The following is a 20,323-nucleotide window of genomic DNA, read 5'->3' on the forward strand; positions in this document are numbered from 1 at the left end:
TTTGCAGGCCAATCAAAGTCTCGTGAACACGCCTGCTGGTCTCGTAGTGTGGGGTGTGGACTTTCATTGCAGAACCTGGATTTACGCGCAGCATCCATATCTGCTTCTTCACTGATCTTTCTAGCGCTCATCCAACACCAACTAACATACCAGTAAGTAAGTACAGTTACTCAGCCAAGGCAGATGCACAATGGTGCATTCGGTTGCAAAGATTTCTTTTATTGCAGTATTTGCTAAAAAAAAAATTGTATTTGTTCGTCTTAAAATGACATTTGAAATCTTCCAAAATTTAAACATAACATGGGTAAAATAACAAGATGTATAAACTGCCAAAATTGTGTGTGTGTATATATATATATAATTGCAGCAGCTTCACATATAAGTAAAATTATTTTTTTTTCTTTCAAAAAGTTTCCAATTACGTTTTTTACATTAATCCAGCTGTGGGGGCGATTGCTTCCTCCGCAGCAGAAAACTTGCTGCCAGGCAAGAAACGCAGCGATCACTGTCTCTGGTTACATACGGTGTTTAAACTTCTCAAATTTCTGCTGTTTTGTGTTGCATTTAAAGGGACTGTGTTTCCCTTGTTGTTTACAAAGCTCTCCCTTGGGAGTGAGCACACTTTATGAAGGAAACAGACTGTTAAGCAGTACAAATTGCACTTTTTTTTTTTTTTTACCAATGCAGATCAACAAATAACTTTCATCTGAATTAGAATGCAAATGTATTTTTGTCACGCACCCAGCGAGTATAATATAATAGTCAAATAAAAGACGGCAGGTTTTGTACTTGCGTGCGCCTTTATAAATGACTTTGAAAAATAGAATACTGAGTCACAGGGTTATTAGTTATTAAAGTTGTGAAGTTGGTCTGTATTGCTTTGCTTATTACTAATAATTGTCTGCTACCATTTTTGTAAATAGAAAATCAGTGGAAAGCAGCCTGTATGCATCGTCTCCGCCAGTCGCTTTTTATGAGCTATTTTTATTTTCTTTATTAACAACGGTATGTTTAAATAAGAATAGTGTTATGAATGACTGTGTACTTTTACCACAGCATGTAGAACTGACTTATGCATTTTGGTTTATTGAACTCATTCTACTAATTTTGCGTGGGTGGTGGGGTTTGAAGCATTACTTTAGTTAGTCTAAATATGTTTAAATTCAGTAAAACAGAAGCCCCGCCCTGGGATTCATGTCTGGTAGATATTCTGCTTCCTCTTTGCTTTGTCTTTGTTCCCTAGGATTAGGGTGTGATCATATTAGGAGATAGGAAAGCGGGCCATTGGTCTTCAAATAAGATGGATACAAACAACTAGATGAATTATGTAGGAGTAGAGGAGAGAGGTTTCTCAGGCCATGGCCTCTAATGGAAGATAACTTCCATCAATAAAGCAGTTTTGAAGTGCTCCACCACAACCTAAAAGGACATTCTTGTCTAGCTTTGAAGCAGTGGATGGAAAAACAACAATACATTGATTCAGTGATTCCATTGTCATTAAGCACTGCTTTAGACTAGTGAACCCATTCATAGTTTGTAGCTTACATCCTGGTCACTTCTGTTAATGCAGAACCAAATCGCCTGCTCTACATCAGCTGTGCCTCACTCTAGCCAGTTACATTGTTCATCACCTTTCATGAGTATAATATGTACACACAAAAAATGTCAACTTCAATAATGAAAAAAAAAAAATCAGATTACTGAACATCATACAGAACATCATAGTAGTACATCAGGACAATAACATCTGTAACATGTAGTTATAAGCGCAGTGTGTTGTTCCAGTCCATCTGTTAATACAATTTGCCTGCCACCACAGGTGTTTGTCACACATCCGCAGCAGAGTGAAGCTGTCCAAAAGAAATTCACACTTTTGTGTGCTTGCCTTTATTAACAACTATGAAGTCATAGTAGAGTGCATACACTATAGCTCATTGTATGCACAGTAAAGCACACAGAAGTAATATAAAGCATGAAATTGCTGCTATTCTTTGCAAAATAATTACAGTATTCAGTCATGCAAGGAGAACTGTAAATAACCACAATCAGAAATTATTATTATTATTATTTATTTCTTAGCTGACACCCTTATCCAGGGCGACTTACAGTTGTTACAAGATATCACATTATTTTTACATACAATTACCCATTTATACAGTTGGGTTTTTACTGGAGCAATCTAGGTAAAGTACCTTGCTCAAGGGTACAGCAGCAGTATCCCCACCGGGATTTGAACCCACGACCCTCCGGTCAAGAGTCCAGAGCCCTAACCACTACTCCACACTGCTGATAATAAGAAACTATAAAGTAGCTTCTACAGCTAGCTTAATGACAGTGCTACAAGATTTAGTAAAAATATTGTAACCAAAGTATGTCTCTGAAGAGATGTTTATCTGCTACAAACAGATGAAAGACACACTCAGAAGCCTGGGCTTCATTAGATCTATTTTACGCTCCTGGCCTCTTGGGTCTTTGCTCTTACTACATAACTGTGGTTTTTCATTTGAGAAGCAAACTTTAGGCCACCTGTATTTATCGGAGCGTTTTCAGGAAGCTGCAATTTCCCCAACACCTGTGATTAAAGTTTTACATCTTCTTTTATTATAATGCTGTGTTATTGTTAAAGTATTTGTTGACTTATTTTATTGTTAAAGAAATACCCCTTTTCTTTTGTTGCAAGAGGTATGCACTGTGCTTTAGTAACACTTCCTGTATGAGTTTTATGGTTCCATTAATTAGTTGTTACCTATATTAACCAGGAACAAGGCTCTGTGCTTTGTGTTTTAGTCAAGCTTTGCTTTGTAAAATAAATGTTTTTGATTGAAACTCTGCATTGCTCAATAAAAAAAAAAAAAAAAATATATATATATATATATATATATATATATTATGTTTGTCTTTAGACCTATTACCAGGTATGAAATATGGTAAAATATGGTAAATATATTATGGGTGAGAAGATACACTGAGTTCACGATATGATAGGTATCAGGATACTATACATATCACGATACATGGTTTTATTTTTAATTAAGAAATTTATGACATTCTACAAGTATTACTTTCTCTAAAGGCCTGTTAATTATTAAAATATTTAATCCTGAAGAAAATTAGTGAATAATATTTTATCTGGCTTCCAATTGCAAAGGATTGGGCTATATCTTTAACACCCATGCTCCAAATACAGGATAACATACTCAAACAAAACACAAGTTTTATAAATCTGTAGACTCCTAAATGAAACTGTCCTAGTAAAAAAAAAAAAAGTTTAAATATCTTCAGCGTTATACAAGTCCTATCCTGAACCGACTGTTGGCAGACAGTTTCATTAAATTTACCCTTTAGGACCAAGCATTTTTCAGTAGGATGCTCCCCGAGGACAAGGTTGTTTTTTTTTTGGCTGTTGTTGACTCTATTCCTATAAAAATCACTAACAATCTATTTTTTCAGTAGCATCTTGGTATTGGTTTTTTTTCAGAACACTGGGGAACATTCTAAAGTACACACAACATACAAACTTTTCGCATTTTTTTTCAATATGATATTTCTTTTTTCTTAAACGTTAAATATTTTTGTATTATGTATTCTGCTTGGAGATATGTGTATAAAAAACGTGTTATTCTATGACCCAAGGGACCTTGATACTTCCAGAACATTTTTTTGAAAAATCTTGATGTTTGGGCCAATTAAGACGTTGTTTATCTTGAGTGATTGCATTACTTCTCAGGGTCTTTATAAGCAACAATGGACACTTCCCTTTTTTCTCAAAATAAATATTTATAAGCATATGCTTACATCCACTAGTTTCTTGATATTTAGAAAGGTTGCAAAAAACATATATGTATTAAAATACGAGACAAAATAAATGTTGTGATGTATGCGGACAGCTCCTGGAGAGGAGCTCCACTGCCCAGTTCACTGCTCCAGGAATGTGCGTCGCCCGTAGGGACAGCAAGTTCCTCTGAGCCCATGTCAATAGCCCGAAGGCCATGCGATGCAACCCCGGGGACCGTAGGCCACCCTGGTGGTTGACATACACAAGCACTGTCGTGTTGTCCATCCGGATCAACATGCTTACCGCTCAGCACTGGGAGAATGTGGTGGAGAGCACAGGATACCGCTTGCAACTCCAGCATATTTATGTGCAGGGATGTCCAGCGGTCCGGCCAGGATCTGCGTACTCCTCTGCCTTCCCAGACCGTCCTCTTGCGTCAGCTGAGACGCCTCTTCCCATCCACCCTGAACTCCCCTGGGGGAGGGGGGGTATGGCAATTGGGGCTGCATTGGGGCCTAGACAAGGGCCTGGACCGCCGGCGCCTGTTTAGCCAAGAGCTTTAGGACCTGGGCCATCTGGGCCTTGAGGTCCATAATGTCCCTTGCCTTCTTGGAACGCTTCACCCTTCTCGCTTGCAGAGATGGTGAGCGACTGTGGGGGGCCTGCACATTGGGGATGCCGAGCAGGGGGTCCTGGGACAGGTCATGGAGGAGGAATCTGTTCCATGGACTGGCTAGCCAAATTTCCTTTCTGGTTTCTCCATGTTTTTGGTTTCTCTGTATGTCATGAATTAATCTGCTTATTTGCTGTTTTACCCCTTATAAAAGTTTTCCATAGTAAAAGCATAGCAAAGTATAGTAAAGCACAGTGAATGCATAGTAAAGCATAGACACGCATTGGAAATCCCAGAGTGGTATGATAAAGCATAGTAAAAAAAAAACATACATAACTATGATAAATGCATAGGGAAAACTGCAAAATTACCGTAGAAAACTTTTACAAGGGACAGCCTACAATGTGAGTCATTGCATGGAGAAACACAAAACATGATATTGGCAAAGACAATTGTCAATAAGGAAAAATGATTTAACACTTCAACAGTACCTCCCTTACTGTACAACCACACCTAAAACGTTCAATGTGTTTTATATTTCATTGTTGCCACTCATGTGATAGTGAATGACTCATGAGAATAACATTTAAACAATAACAATGCCATGTTTAAATGACTCTTTCCGTTAAACCATTCCTAAGCTCTGTAAAATAAAAACAACCAGCCTTTCAAAACGCTTCACAAACAGATGTATAAATACTGTGGGCTGAAATTGTGGTTACATTTCAACACTACGTTTTTCAAGAGCCTAGGAGCATTATAGAAGTATTCCCTGTGGTCTGCAACCACCAGCCAGATTGCATGCGATGGATGAGCATACAGCTTGGAAAATGCCAGAATGCTAACTCGAAAAGGTACCTAGGGGCAGGTCACATGATGCAACCACAGACCAGCAGCAAACATTTAACTTTGCATAGCTAGCAGCTCAAAAATAAGAAGTTATGCATGAAAGAAATGCCTGGCAGTGCACAATCAGGCTGAGCTAGGCCTCAGGAAGCCCTTGAGTTTAATTATAGGCAAGTCAAATGTCTTTAGTGTCTGTGTGTGTCTGAGCCAAAATAAAAACATGACATGATATGTATACATAACTTGTTTTACTTTTTGCTAACGGAAACAAAACTGTAGTCTGCCAGCATGCAATACTTGTGGAAAAAGTGAGGCCTTTCATATTGTAACAAGCACTATACCTCAATAAATGTGCACCCTCTTCAATAAATACATTCTTTCACAGACAATGGTGGCCCACAAAGAATTCCAAAATGCCGGGAAGCAACCTGGACTGCAGATCTGGAGAATCGAGAACATGGACTTGAAGCCTGTTCCCAAGAATCTCTATGGAAACTTCTTTACCGGAGATGCTTATATATTGCTGCATACTACCCAAGCTCCTTCTTATAAACTCCACATGTGGCTTGGTAAGCAAGGCATTCCTGTTTAAACAAAATTGAAGTGTGTGGGTTAGTGCACAGCTTTTTGTTTTCTGTAAAGATGCAGTGAAGTCTGGGTGGCTAGAATGTGTTTAACCTGTGGAGTCCAAGAGTTTAAACCCAGTGAAATAAAGAACAAATGTACCCCCCCCCCCCAGTTAATCTGAATTGAGAGTAAATGTATAGGAGGCTTGTAGGAAAGATGTTCTTTTAAAAAGATAATTAGAACTTTTTTTCTAAGAATAAATGAGAGCTTGAAAAACAACCACAAAACTCCTAGATTTCTGGGCCAGATATTTGGAAGGAACACTTGCCTAAAAAAAGATGATGATCTGCCGAGTACTGCTATGATATATCAATAAAGACAACCAAAAGGAAAAAGGTATATTATTTCATTTGGCAACCAGGAAAAATAACTTTGCTTAACATGTGCATGGTGGAGCCGAGCAAGTACTGTATTATGAGACGTATTCCCTTTTAGCCTATCAGGAGAGACCTGGGTAAAACAAAAGAGAAAACTAATAAATACAGAGCACACTAATTCCCAAATCTGTATCTTGGTACTGTATTGTTCTGAGTATTGTATATAGATGTAAGGCTGCTTGACCACATGAAACATCTGTTTGCAGGAGAGGAATGCTCTCAGGATGAAAGTGGTGCTGCTGCCATTTTTGCTACTCAGCTGGATGATTACCTGGGAGGGAAGCCAGTGCAGTGTCGTGAGGTTCAGAACTATGAATCTCTCAGCTTTGTTGGTTATTTCAAATCTGGCATCAAGTATCAGGTAATTCAGAACAGGCAATAGCATTAGATGGATTTGGTCAGTGCCATTAATCATTTGGATGCTCAAGAACTATATGGATCAAACTTTATTCTTCACCTATAAGCCTAGAAACAACTTAAAAAATACCCATTAGTTTAATGTTATTACTCTAAAATTTGAATTCTAACATAGGAGGTCAGTGAAAGCAGAATGTAGAATTCTGAATAGTGAAGCTGTGTTTAGAAAAACTATGCAGATTTCAGTAAAAAATGACATGCTAGCAGGCCACTGCTGAAGTACAGGCTGTTCCAGCTACCCATCTGTGTTGCATTAAAATGGCAAAAAATGAGTTTCACTAAGCTGCTTCAGAAAAGAGAAAACATTGGAATTCTTTAAAGTAACTCGGACTGGAACTGGGGGCAGTCCCAAGTGTCTGGAGTTAAACTAGGACAGCTTAACTTTTTAGATTTTTACCAATTTCATTTTCAGAATTCTGCTTTCCCTTTTACAAAAATAAACTGATCATATTAAATCTAAATCAGCGTTCCAACGTTTTTGTGTGGCTTTGCCATGTGAATCATCTGAACTGTTTACACAGAGACTCCAGACTGGGGTTTCAGTTTTAGTTTAGAATTATTTTCGATGACAAATAACTTATCACTACCAAGTAGTTTTATAATGTCCTAACTCCATTGTTCTCTATCTTTATCCATCTGCTACTCTTTGAATGTCTGTTGATCCTCTTACCGTTCTATTGCAGAAAGGTGGCGTTGCCTCAGGATTCCAGCATGTTGTCACCAATGAGATGAATGCGAAGCGTCTGCTGCATGTTAAAGGGAGAATAACCATCAGAGCCACTGAGGTTGAGATGAGCTGGAAGAGCTTCAACAAAGGAGACTGCTTCATTATTGATCTTGGGAAAGTAAGTCCAATATTTCAAACATGTGAATAAATTAACAAAGATATGAGATGCTCTCAGCAAGAGAAGTGTGCGATCAATGTATTTAGATGGTGTATAAAATCATACTGTTGATGGGATAATCACACGTGGGCGTACTCAGTTTCTATGGATGCCATTAGCAGTGATGTATTGCATATTCTTTCTCAGAACATCTACCAGTGGTGTGGAAGTGAGTGCAACAGGTATGAACGTCTGAAGGCTTCTGAAGTTGCCATAGGTATCCGTGACAACGAACGGAATGGGCGTGGCAAGATTTCAATGTTGGAGGAAGGTGGTGAACCACAAGAAGTCATTAGTGTAAGTGTAAATCAGCATCTGTCAACATCTACACAATCGCCCCTTCCTGTAACAGGAGGATCGGCTTACCTGAAACTTGCAACATGGCACTTTGTGATGGTGTTTATTTGTGATATGAATGCTTGTTCAATTAGACCACTAGAGATGAATTCCCGTGTGCCCTTCAATCTGTTAACCTTTTAGGATGGAGCTGTTAGGCTTTCTATACAAAATGTTGAAGTAGAAATTAAACAGTGATATTATAGGTTTTATTATCTTTTGCATTTCTTATAAGATAAATTGTTCAACTGTTACCCACCGATACTGTAATCGTTGCTGTTTGCTAAAGGAGAAACGCTTTGTTCTAAATATCATCTTTTTGTTTTTTAGGTGCTGGGTCCAAAACCTGAAATTGCACCAGCAACTCCCGATTCTAAAGTGGTTGAGACTGCCAACAGAAACAAAGCCAGCCTTTGGATGGTAATTAAATTAAACACATCTCTTGATAGACAGAGACAGTTTTCATGTCACCAGTTAGTGTAATGAATACTATATAGCATCATTATTTTTGGTAAATTATTTTTAGGACAATACAAATTCTAGTTCCTACCAGAAGTCATATACAGTTTACGCTAACAATAAGAATAATAAAAACTTGACAAGAGCTTTGTGACCTTCTGTAGTAAATTGTGTTTGCAAACAGCCTCAAAAGCCAATGTCTCCATACTGTACGTGTTGGCATCTTCATTGGAATCTGGCATCCTATTGTTTGTTTTTTAGTAACATGAATAAATATTATCCGAGTTATTTTTATCCAAGGAGGCAGTGGTGGATATGATTTGGCTTGGAAGTTGAGTGTTTGGGTGCTTTACAGACAGACTCAGTTCTACTTGGCTTCCTGCTCTAGATCTCTGATGCTACCGGATCCATGAAGACATCTCAGGTAGCAGCTTCAAGCCCCTTCAAACAGGAAATGCTCTCGACCAGCGAGTGCTACATTCTGGACAACGGCGTAGACTCCAAGATATTTCTGTGGAAAGGTGGGGCTCTTTTTGTTTGATCATTATCCAAGTCCTTCTTTATTTAATGGTTTTGGGTAGTTGCAGATGGCAGCGTTGAAGTAAAAGTGTTATATCTTACACTAATAGTGTATTTAAAAACAAATCTCCCTGCCCAAAACATGCCTATACCCAGTGCCGTGCAAACCCAGATTGAATGCACTGTTACTTACAAGTAGCTTCCAAATAGGACCATCAAAACAAAGTGCATAAACACACATATAGTGACAGTGACTTCCTGTGGGAGGTTCTGTTTCTTACAAAAAGGAAATGGGTTGCCTGCAAACAGTTTCTGAACAAATACTAAAACATTAGGTGCAAATTACTGCAATAAACAAGACATATTGTAATGTATGTTTACAAATGTTATGATAGCTTTCATTATAGGGGAGGGCAGATTTCCACATAGTTGTAAATATATCATCAAACATTAAAGAACAACTTGGTTTTAGCATATTGGGACATTTTTTGGCTGCTTTTCTTCAGGAAAAGACGCAAACCCAGATGAACGCAAGTCAGCTATGAAGACTGCTGAAGCATTCGTAAGAGAAAAGAATTACCCAAAGACAACTCAGGTAACAGCTCATACAACCATTCCCCACCCAACAATACTTACTTCAATGTATGCTCCAGCCTTACAATACAGTAACACTCCATGCCCATGTGTTCTGTTCAGATCCAGATCCTCCCACAAGGTGGGGAAACTACACTCTTCAAACAGTTCTTTTTAAACTGGAAGGACAAGGACCAGACCGAAGGCCCCAGCGAGGCCTATGTTGTCGGCAAGATTGCCAAAATTAAACAAATCCCATTTGACGCCTCAACTCTGCACTCTGACAAAGCAATGGCAGCCCAGCATGGCATGGTAGATGATGGTGCTGGGAAGGTGGAGGTAAGACAACAAGCAATTTCACAGTCTAAGACACAACTGGATTCCTTTTGTATCCTTAACAGTAATGTATGTATTTTCAGAACCTCTCATCCAAGAGGGTAGTTGAATCTAGGTTATGATCAGTCTTACTTCTGCTTGAGTTCTGATTAGTTGGCCTAAAGAAGGCTCTGTCTTGAAAAGGCTGTGGTTTGTTTCTATGCCTTTTACTGCTGACACCTGTGGTATGTTTTCAAAATCCTCATTTTAAATGCACACCTTGTTAAGGCTGTTTAGTGACTGCTGTCAGAGGCTTTTGCACTGTTAATGAGGTTAATGAAGGTAAGACGTCTGTTTTCAGATATGGCGCGTTGAAGGAGGTGACATGGTTCACGTTGAGCCTTCAACATATGGCCAGTTCTTTGGGGGAGACTGTTACCTCATCCTGTACAGCTACAAGACTGGAGGAAGGGAACAGCACCTCATTTACACCTGGTGAGTTTCTCTTCTTCTTCATATGCTGTACATTAAGTCATAATTAGCTATAAGCATACAGGAGTAAGACTTGGGATTTTATACTGTACAGTGTCAAAGTTTACTGTGACTGACTTTGAGAAACATACAGAACACACAGTACTGCCATTTCCTCTTGGTAATCCCACTTTATGGATCTTTTTTTTTTTCAGGCAGGGGTTGAAGTGCACCAAAGATGAGCTGACAGCGTCTGCCTTCCTCACAGTTAAACTGGATGATTCCATGGGAGGTTCTCCAGTTCAGGTGAGCAGCTATTTCTTGTTTCGTTATATTTTTTATTTAAAAACCTGTTCACCCGTTAAACTTACTACAAATAAAAAAAGAAAGGAATGTACTAATATTGTTTATGATGCACCCAACTCACACCTTTCACAAACTTTTAAAGATATTTGTACAGAATATACGCTGCAGAGGTTGATGATTTAAAAGACAGCATCTCTCTCATTAAATACGGTGATTAAAATCACCTACCTGGATGGACTACCAAATAAATGTTCAGTAGGCTGCATGACCAGTTGCTCAATCCCTTATTTCTTTCTTCCAGTCTGGCCTCCTGATTGCCTGTCTACCCCACCAGTATAAATCCCACTCTCCTTTTCCCTACAGGTGCGTGTGACTCAGGGCCAGGAACCCCCTCACCTCATGAGTCTGTTCAAGGGGAAGCCGATGGTTATTCACAGTGGGGGGACCTCCAGGAAAGGGGGACAGTCCTCCACCGCGCCCGTCCGCCTCTTCCATATCAGACAGAGCTCAACCAAGGCAACCAGAGCCGTGGAAGTAAGTCAATAAGAAACATTTCTACTGCACTTCCAACGATTATCTTTGGGAAATGAAGTATAATGAATATTTCCAGAAACCATCTTAGCTGTGCAGACTTGGGTCTTCGGAAGGATTCATTTTTCGTGAAACAAAAGCTTTCAGCAGAATGATTATTGCAATCTTAAAAAAAAAGCAGTTCAATATATACATACTCGTTATTACACAGCAATTATTTGTCCTAAATAAGAATGGAAAAATCTGTGTCAGTTCATGCAGTATCCAGCCACCAGTAGCAGTAGAAATCCAATTAGAATGAAAGGTGAATGGATATGATCTACAGTATGGATTTTCTTGCACATACGTAGCAATATGAAATCTGGCTACCCTTAATCTGGCTATATTGAATGCCTTGTATTCTAAGCACCCGTCTGTTTGTTTTGTAGGTGGCTGCTTGTGCATCCTCTCTGAACACCAATGATGTGTTTGTACTGAAAGCTCCAGATGCTGTGTATGTATGGAAGGGAGTTGGAGCCACGGATGAAGAAATGGTGGCGGCCAAACATGTGCTCAGCTTATTGGGAGGAAAATCTGTAGAAATTGCAGAAGGAAAAGAACCCGGTAGGTTAAAGACTCCAATGAAGATGTATGTCACTAAATATTTAAATAAATCCTCCTGGCCAATCAAGATGTGCTCACAAAATCTTTTGACTGTATCTAAGATGAGTCTGTTATACAGCCAGGAATAAAACAGAGTATACAGGTTTACAATACTGTATATGACAGGTGGATGGTTATATTATAACGTATGCAAAATTTCAAAAATGAGCGTTATTGTAGCAAGCTCTCTGTATAACAATAGCAGCCTCATTAATACGATCTGCTTGATCCAGTTATTGTTAAATGTTTTGGAGCACATTATTTTTTCTTGTAGGGAGTAGACTAGATGGATTTGTGGGTGGGTTTATTTTGTGACATGGGCATGGCTAATTATGCTAATTATACATTCCCATGCTTGCTGCAGCCTCTGCAGCTCCTAAAAGTATTTTTTTTAGCATACCGTTGAAACCCAATTGACCCAGATGGCTACTTGAAATAGGTTTATTTAGTTCTCACAATTCAAAACCCAAATCAGCTCCTGATAAGTGACGTTAAATTCCTGGGTTAACCTAACAAATTCCCTGCAATGCCTATAGACATCATTTCTGTTTTTTGAAACCTTTTGAAAATGACAAAATAGATGTGCTGAATTTTATTAACACTGTTTTTATAACCTTTCCTTAATGACCCTTCGACAGCCCCTCTGTATAAAAGTGTTTTTGATAAGTTATATTTTTGTTGGTTATCCACACAGCTGCATTCTGGACTGCTCTTGGTGGTAAAAAAGAATACCAGACCTCCAAGAGTCTCCAGAAAACTGTCAAGCTACCCCGTCTTTTCGGCTGCTCAAACAAAACTGGACGCCTGGTTGTAAGTTAAATCAGTACAATATTGCAGGGATTGCTTTTGAATCATCTGATGCCGTGTTTCCCGCTGTTGTCAGTGTTTTGGGGTTGAACTCTGCACTTTATTTCCAGGCTGAAGAGGTTCCTGGTGATTTCACCCAGTCCGATCTGGCCACTGATGATGTAATGCTGCTTGATACCTGGGACCAGGTGAGTGCCCACCTCTTTGTAACACCCAGCTTCTATTCTGAGGCTGTTTTTAACATCATATAACCTTACTGTGTGTGTTTTATTTTATTTAGATCTTCTTGTGGATCGGCAATGATGCTAACGACTCCGAAAAGCAGGGAGCTCCTAAAATAGGTGAATGATACGTAACTTTGGTTTGTATGCCTGAAGTGGAAATATGAAATTTGCATTAGAGCAAGGAGATGCTCCTGTATTATCAACCTTTATCACCAAACAATACTCTGATGCTTATAGACGGTATTTCACATTTACATTTTAATAATTAGTTCATGTAATTTACACACACACATACATATATATATATATATATATATATATATATATATATATATATATACAGTACTGTGCAAAAGTTTTAGGCAGGTGTGAAAAAATGCTGTAAAGTAAGAATGCTTTCAAAAATAGACATGTTAATAGATTATATTTATCAATTAACTAAATGCAAAGTGAGTGAACAGAAGAAAAAAATATCAAGTCCATATTTGGTGTTACAGCATTTTTTCACACCTGCCTAAAACTTTTGCACAGTACTGTATGTATATATATATATATATATATATATATATATATATACACATATACAATTATGATGAAACTTTTTAAAAACATCTATAAACTTCCTCTAAGATTTGAAAGTGTTTTAAAATGTATTTTTTTGATACCCTCTATAGCTAAAGAATACATGGATTCTGACCCCTCTGGACGAAAAGGAATTTCTATTGCAACCATCAAGCAGGGGAATGAACCCCCCACCTTCACAGGCTGGTTCATGGCATGGGACCCCAACATGTGGAGCGTCGACCAGCTGCAGAAAATGAAGGCTGGCTTTTAGACTTCCCTTGTTTCTACAGTGCAGCCAGTGTAATGTGAGGCAGTCTACAGCTTCAGAGCAGGCGTCTTGCAGCCTATAATCAGCACTAAAGTAAAGTTTAAATAATATGAATGCCACTATCTAAATATAATAATAGCCCTTTCTTATGGGGATTGCAAAGAGCAAGTGCAGCTGCTGCTTAACCAGTATTTTAATCATTTTTTGTCAGTACTTTTAAACAGGAAACCTGGATCTAAAGGTCAGAGTTATTGTGTGTTTGTAGGATCAGGAAACATATGTCCAATTTTGGAACTCATGTATTCCAGCCAAAGAACATTGCCAAATGACGCGTTACAACTTAAAAAATGCACCTACTTGCCTTAATTATTCCAGTGATATCAGCGATCATAAGAATGCTACAACTTTAAAAAAAAAATAACTATGCTTTAAAAAAGCTACCTTTTTATTTCTAAGGAGTTTTGATAAATGTAAAGATTGTAGCTGGTTTTAATAAAGACGCAAAGAGTCTTTTTCCACTGGTTTCTTGTCTGTTCATTTCATAATATGTAATGTCACATTTATTTTACTTTATTAATTATTAGGCTTTCCATTGAAAACAGGAATGTAGGACAAAGCAGAGCAGAGATAGGGAAGAACATGCAAAAGAGAATAGTATTTTACTGTAGCTTAAAGCACCTTCCTAGACGATCAATGCCATTTTCAAATGGCAGCTGTCTCTATTTTAACTTGCATGCATGCATACATACATACAGTATATTATTTTGAAGCATATACACTCAAGGATGACAATGTTAATGTTTTTAACAACTTAGTATCATGAAGATGCAGTGCCCCATCAATAACTGCTTGTAAACGGTGGTGTCACATTTGTTTCTGTGCTACTGCAAGTTGATATTTCAAGAGATTGTTATCTGCCAGTACTACCTCAATCCACCCAACAGCACCATGGAAAAAACAGTATGGCTGTTTGACATTTGTTGCTGTTTTCTGAAGTGGCGTATCTACATCATGGTAATAGTAAAAGATTATGGCAGATCTACACTGACCTCTTGTGGAAACTCACAGTTACTCCAGGGAGGATTTTTCCAACCTCTTTAAAAAGTATATCCTGAAGCTCAGTTTGAAAAAGTATTCTAAATACAGTAACATGACATACATGTTTATTTTTTTGTTTTCTTTCACATCATATGTGGGGGCAAAGTTCAAACATTATGCAAAATCCAGTTTCTATTTTAGTAATCTAAACTGCTCTGCAACTGTACAGCAATGGCCTAGAACAGGGGTTCCCAATCCTGGTCCTGGGGACCCCCTGTATCTGCTGGTTTTCATGCCAACTGAGTTCTCAGTTACTTAATTGAATGCTTAATTGAACTATTTATAGCTTAATTAGACCTTTTTGATTGTTCTCAGCTTTTAAACAGTTGGAGATTTCAAGTTAACTATACAATTTTAAAAGTAACTTGAAATCTGCAACTTTTTAAGAGCTGAGAACAATTAAAAAGGTCTAATTAAGCACATTATTTGTTCAATTAAGGGGTTGATTAAGTAATTGAAAGCTCAGTTGGAATGAAAACCAGCAAACACAGGGGTCCCCCAGGACCAGGGCTGGGAACCCCTGGTTTAGACGGTAGAGTGAAGGTTACCTCTTCCTAAATCATTGGGAGCTGTTACATCCAGACAGGCCATTCGTCTTTTGCCTGTCTTTGTTGCTACCTTCATCATCCCCTCCACTACATCTGTTAGTGCCCTTCTACAGCCACTGCTCCAGTCTAGTGAACAGAACTGAACAGAAACCTGGTCCTACATTTAGACAATATATTTTTAGCACCTCTGCAAATACTTACACAGTAAACATTTTGCATAATGAAAACAGTCACGCTACACTGCCACTTGTTAGCACCTCTGCTAACTATCCTGCTTATAGATTAGCCTAAACCCAATCTATACTAATCCACAGAGGGTCCAGGTGTGCACTTTCTTAAGCACCTGATTCAGCAGCTCTGCAGATAAATGGTGGCAGAGTGGAGCTGGAGCCACTTTGCTGTTTCACATCCACCCCTCTTGTCGAGCTGCTCCACTCAGGAACCATGGACCAGAAAACAGTGCTCATCACAGGCTGCTCCTCGGGGATAGGTCTGGCACTGGCAGTCAGGATCGCCAAGGATGAGAAAAAGAGGTTTAAAGGTGGGTGCATCTCCTGGGAGAGGGGGGACGGTTGGCATATACGGTAGAAAACAAGTGTGAAAAAGAAAATGTTCCTCCATACAGTATACTGTGCAATACAAAAAGTATTCCAGGCACCAGTAGCCACAGGAGGCTATACAAGCTAATATGGCATGAAACAGTTTCCTAAAGTTATCTTTGCAACCAGGGATTTGTAAAAATGTGTCGTTATTAGCATTTATTTTTATTGGATTTCAATGACGAGTAGCCAGATGGTGCATGTGGGCTATTGTTTCTTTTAAAGGGAAAAACATCTCTTAAAAGGAAAGCACACCCCTCTGCTGTAGGTGTTTAATCATATTGCAAGTGACATAGTAAGTGAATGGAATAAACGTCTTAATGTGACTTTTTCATCTTCTTTTATAAAGCTATCCGATTTTCCTTTCTTTCAGTTTACGCCACCATGAGAAACCCAAGTAAAAGCGAAAAGCTGGCAGAAGCAGCCGGAAGAACCCTGGGCAGAACGCTCGAGATCAAGCAGCTGGATGTGTGCGATGAGCAGTCCATCAAGGCGTGCGTGGACAGCATTCCTAGCAGGAGGATCGACGTTCTGAGTATGCATCGCTTCTAGGGGCATGTAGGGGATTTGGAGGCATTGGGAATTCTGATTACCCTTTTAAAAGTGTGTCAAAATAAAATAGATAAGAAACTGTTTCGACTTTATACAGTCTAGAAACGCTATGTAATCCATCAAAATAGAAAAAAAGGCTTGTGAATATGTCACTTTAATGAAAACATAGTTAATGCCAGCTTTTTATACATCTACCCAAGTGAAGTTTTTCCATGTTACATGGGCACACTTCAGCGTGCATAACTTCCAGTGCTGTGGCACATCTTCCTGGAGTGGTGATGAAGAGAATGTTATCTCTTGTGTTTGTTTTACCCCAGTCAGCAATGCAGGAATGGGGCTTATTGGACCGATTGAGTGTCAGTCACTGGAGGAGATGAAGGCAGTGATGGACACAAACTTCTTCGGACTGGTCAGACTCCTCAAAGAAATCCTGCCCGACATGAAGAGGCGTAAGAGGGGCCACATCGTTGTGATCAGCAGTGTAATGGGTATTCAAGGTAAGCAGCCCACTGAATATCTGTGCACTAATGCTGCTGTACAAAATGCTATGAAGTGTCAGATTACCAGTGCTTGCACTTTTCTGTGAAGTTTATGCTTTATAATGCTGGCATTGTGTGTCTGTCTAGATGCTGCTCTGGTGATTCATTCACACAATACAAATGGTGCAGAAATATGTTCTTTTTATTGATTTTCACAGGGATCTTGTTCAATGATATCTACGCTGCATCTAAATTTGCCGTGGAGGGGTTCTGTGAGAGTCTGGCTGTTCAGGCACTAAGGTTTAATCTCAAGTGCGTAACTAATGTTATCACTTAATATTATAACACTGCAGTCATGCATGAATTTGTCTACAGAATTGTGCAAGAGAACTGGTGTGCTCCAGTAATAAACAATATTCGAAAGATACACCGAATGAGATTATGACCAAGACTTTTTTTTTTTTTTTTTACTAAATGTAATACAGTTCATTTTTATTTTACCTCCCACCCAGCCTTACCCTGATCGAGCCTGGCCCTGTGATCACTGAATTCGAACGGAAGGTTTATGAAGAAGGCCTCAAGATGGACCTTTCTGCAGCAGATAAAGAGACTGCCAACATGTTCACCAACATTTACCTGAAAAATTACAACCAGATCTTCCAGAGCCTTGGACAAAGCCCAGAGGACATAGCAGAGGTACATCTACACTGTAGCAATAACTACAACACAACTGGAGAGAACATCCCCAAATGTTGTGGTCATTTGACCTCAGCAAGGGCAATTTTTCCAGAAGGAATAACGTGGCTTAAAGAAGTAATATTAGTAAGAACATTGTCTTATTCCTTTCACAAAACTTTGTCAATGTACTTGCTGAAGGATAGTACTTATAAAAGCTTCACTGTGTTTTTTATTAGCGAAGTAAGAGCCTTCTTCTGATATGTGATACAGAGAGGAACATGAATTACTACAGTTGTAAGCTAATATACTAGCAGTGTTGTAGTTCACTGCACCTGCATTCTCGAAAGACAAGTGATAGTTATCTGAGTCAGAAAAACACTTTCAGAACAGATTGAAACCAAACTGTCAGCCTGCAACAACTGAATGGAAGATGCTTATATACAAAATAACTTTTAAATTACTAGAGAGTAACCGTTTAAGCATTGCCTGCTAACTAAGAAATGAGAGTTCGAAAGCTCTGTGTTTAAAAAAAACTCAAGCGTGGTTCGTAATAATCCATCTTTATGATCACAAAATCATGCATTCATTTGTCCAAGTAGCTGAGAAGCGGTCTACTGTAAAGCATAAAAATGGTGATTAAGTTACTAAAATAAGATTTCTGGTAAGAATAAAGGACATCCTTTAGAATCTCCAGAGAGATCAAAACCATTGTTTCATCGTGGCTTTCCATTTCCTTAACACATGGATAGCAAATATTTATTTCATTGACACTATTGGCTTTAATGCCACTTTAATTATAATTAAGGTGCCATAGTATGTACATACAACATTATGAAATTGCATACACAACATACTGGACACTAGGAACACCACCAATTGAAATGACTACTTACTATAGTAAAAGTAGTTTTTGTACCTGTGGCAGTATACTTACAATGCAGTTTCTAGGCATATGCAATTAAAGTGTAATTAATGTCACTACGTATCTTGTAAGGAAGTGGTAGGTAGTTTTCAGTACTGTACTTGCACTAATACCTTTATTAATGAATGAATTTTTCACAGCACACGCACAAGATAATCACCACAGAAAACCCGCCATTCCGTCACCAGACCAACAAGCTGTACACCCCCATGACCACCCTCAAGTACGCAGATCCCAACGGAGACCTGCCCATCGACACCTTCTACAAAATGGTGTTCGAGCACGACAAAATCTTCAACGCCAGCCTCAACTTCATCAAAATGCTGCGCTGGGGGAGCCGCAAGAGCTTCAACCTGGGGAAGCCTCAGCCATGAAAACACGCGGACTGCACCAAAGAACACCAGGCCCTCCCCTCCAACGGCTCCTGACGTTTCTGTTGTTGCCTTGTGGCCGCCCTGTACACCCATCTTCTCTGTATTAACTTGTTCAAAAGAAGACTTCCTGTAAAAACAATATAGATCCTTGATGACCAGAGAGATGTGTAACAAAAACATTCAAATAATTGTCTTATACAATATTTAGATACCACTGTTGTAATCTCATGTAAGAACCTTCTTGTTCTTCAAGAAGTAACTGCCTGAAACTTCAGCTGACAGTATTTTCTTTGAGTTTTACATAACGAGTGTGTTGATTTTTCGGGTGTCCATTATAATCTCAGCAATTCATTTATCTATGGTGGTGATTATCTTGTGCGTGTGCTGTGAAAAATAAATAAATAAAAGAATGCTTGGTAATTTATTTTTGTATTCCATGCTTTTTTTTCTTATACTTAACTGTAAACCACTTTGCAATGGCTCACTGTGAAAGTCGTTTTATGAAGGATTCTTTGCTGTGTTGCATTTTTTTTTAAAGAACTACAAATGTAAACATTATTTTCTGGTATATTTATTGCAAATATGGGCAGTGTGTTTATGTCTTACGTTGACTTTATGGTACCGATTAACACTTGTCTTTCTGGCATTTACAAATATATTGTTACTAAAATAACAAATGCATGTTATTTTTACAAAAGGACACAATATAGTGTTTGCATTCTTTAATCATGTTATTATCTTTATCTGGAAGATAATTATTCTGACCTATTCTTTAATACATTTATAACAAATTCCATTCAAAATTGATATTGTCTATACTGTAGTATAAAATCTATACTGTATGGTATTTTGGGAACCTAAAAGCAAATTCTCATTTTATCAAATTAAATCAGAATGTTAAGGTAGTAATTAATTTAGGCTGGTTCCAGATAGTCATTCATATTAATTGGAAAACTGCTAGTTTTGTTACCAGAACAAGACATTTGAAAGCTACCTTAATATATTTAGTTCAACATAATCAGTTTCACCCACCCTTTGGTGATTAGTATAATCCACAGACCAGACAACTAAACACATAATAGGATGTATTATCACTTAAAGTGCATTGATATAATTATCTGATTTAACACAGCTGAAACGGTGTATGACTACACTTAGATATCCAGGGTCTAAATACAATTTTAATATTGTATATGTAGTATACCTTGTCTCAGCCATTATTTGATTGAATGTCAGTGTGAATGAAGCAGTGAAATACAAATAACAATAAAACACATTCATAACAACAAGGTGCGATATTTATGTGTATCCAATAAAGGTACACTTACAAAAACACAAATAAGTACAAACTTGGTTCCTATTCATCATCAGTGAAACTCATTTAAAGGAAGTAGGTCATGCCCAACATTTTGCTAGCTTTAAATTGTTGACTTTGTATTAGTCTTTTGCTTTTGCACTTTAGAAAATGTTGGGTAATCTCTACAGAGAAAGGGCTATGTAAATTTACAACAAGATGGCA

General features: G+C 38.3%; 2 protein-coding genes across 3 annotated transcripts; both read left to right on the forward strand.

Moving 5' to 3' along the window:
- Positions 1–14,072, forward strand: scinla (scinderin like a). 2 transcript variants are annotated; one of them, XM_034022331.3, is made up of 17 exons: positions 1–152; positions 5,620–5,803; positions 6,445–6,599; positions 7,339–7,500; positions 7,687–7,836; positions 8,206–8,295; positions 8,723–8,855; positions 9,360–9,448; positions 9,550–9,765; positions 10,103–10,236; positions 10,428–10,518; positions 10,882–11,052; positions 11,478–11,652; positions 12,386–12,501; positions 12,609–12,686; positions 12,779–12,839; positions 13,397–14,072. In XM_034022331.3, the coding sequence occupies exons 2-17, from the start codon at positions 5,623–5,625 to the stop codon at positions 13,555–13,557; spliced, it is 2,163 nt and encodes a 720-aa protein (XP_033878222.3). In that variant the 5' UTR covers positions 1–152; positions 5,620–5,622; the 3' UTR covers positions 13,558–14,072. The 2 variants fall into 2 exon arrangements, with proteins under 2 accessions (XP_033878222.3, XP_033878232.3); XM_034022341.3 differs by having other exon boundaries at positions 30–156.
- A 1,495-nt stretch (positions 14,073–15,567) lies between these two features.
- zgc:109982 (uncharacterized protein LOC553564 homolog) lies at positions 15,568–19,228 on the forward strand. Its single transcript, XM_034022241.3, has 6 exons — positions 15,568–15,741; positions 16,173–16,334; positions 16,669–16,848; positions 17,049–17,142; positions 17,343–17,526; positions 18,571–19,228. Exons 1-6 carry the CDS (start codon positions 15,645–15,647, stop codon positions 18,802–18,804), a joined length of 951 nt encoding a protein of 316 aa, XP_033878132.2. The 5' UTR covers positions 15,568–15,644; the 3' UTR covers positions 18,805–19,228.
- Positions 19,229–20,323: the final 1,095 nt, after the last annotated feature.

The sequence above is a fragment of the Acipenser ruthenus genome, chromosome 10 (genome assembly GCF_902713425.1).
Source record: "Acipenser ruthenus chromosome 10, fAciRut3.2 maternal haplotype, whole genome shotgun sequence".
NCBI classification, from domain to species: domain Eukaryota; kingdom Metazoa; phylum Chordata; class Actinopteri; order Acipenseriformes; family Acipenseridae; genus Acipenser; species Acipenser ruthenus.

What these genes read in the sequence shown, in the direction of transcription:
- scinla (XM_034022331.3), top strand. Translation starts at nt 5,623, where the DNA reads ATGGTGGCCCACAAAGAATTCCAAAATGCCGGGAAGCAACCTGGACTG. An exon ending in TAAACTCCACATGTGGCTTG is followed by an intron (nt 5,804 to 6,444) that starts GTAAGCAAGGCA and finishes ATCTGTTTGCAG; the next exon opens with GAGAGGAATGCTCTCAGGAT. An exon ending in GCAGGGAGCTCCTAAAATAG is followed by an intron (nt 12,840 to 13,396) that starts GTGAATGATACG and finishes TACCCTCTATAG; the next exon opens with CTAAAGAATACATGGATTCT.
- zgc:109982 (XM_034022241.3), top strand. Translation starts at nt 15,645, where the DNA reads ATGGACCAGAAAACAGTGCTCATCACAGGCTGCTCCTCGGGGATAGGT. An exon ending in TGAGAAAAAGAGGTTTAAAG is followed by an intron (nt 15,742 to 16,172) that starts GTGGGTGCATCT and finishes CCTTTCTTTCAG; the next exon opens with TTTACGCCACCATGAGAAAC. An exon ending in GCCCAGAGGACATAGCAGAG is followed by an intron (nt 17,527 to 18,570) that starts GTACATCTACAC and finishes AATTTTTCACAG; the next exon opens with CACACGCACAAGATAATCAC.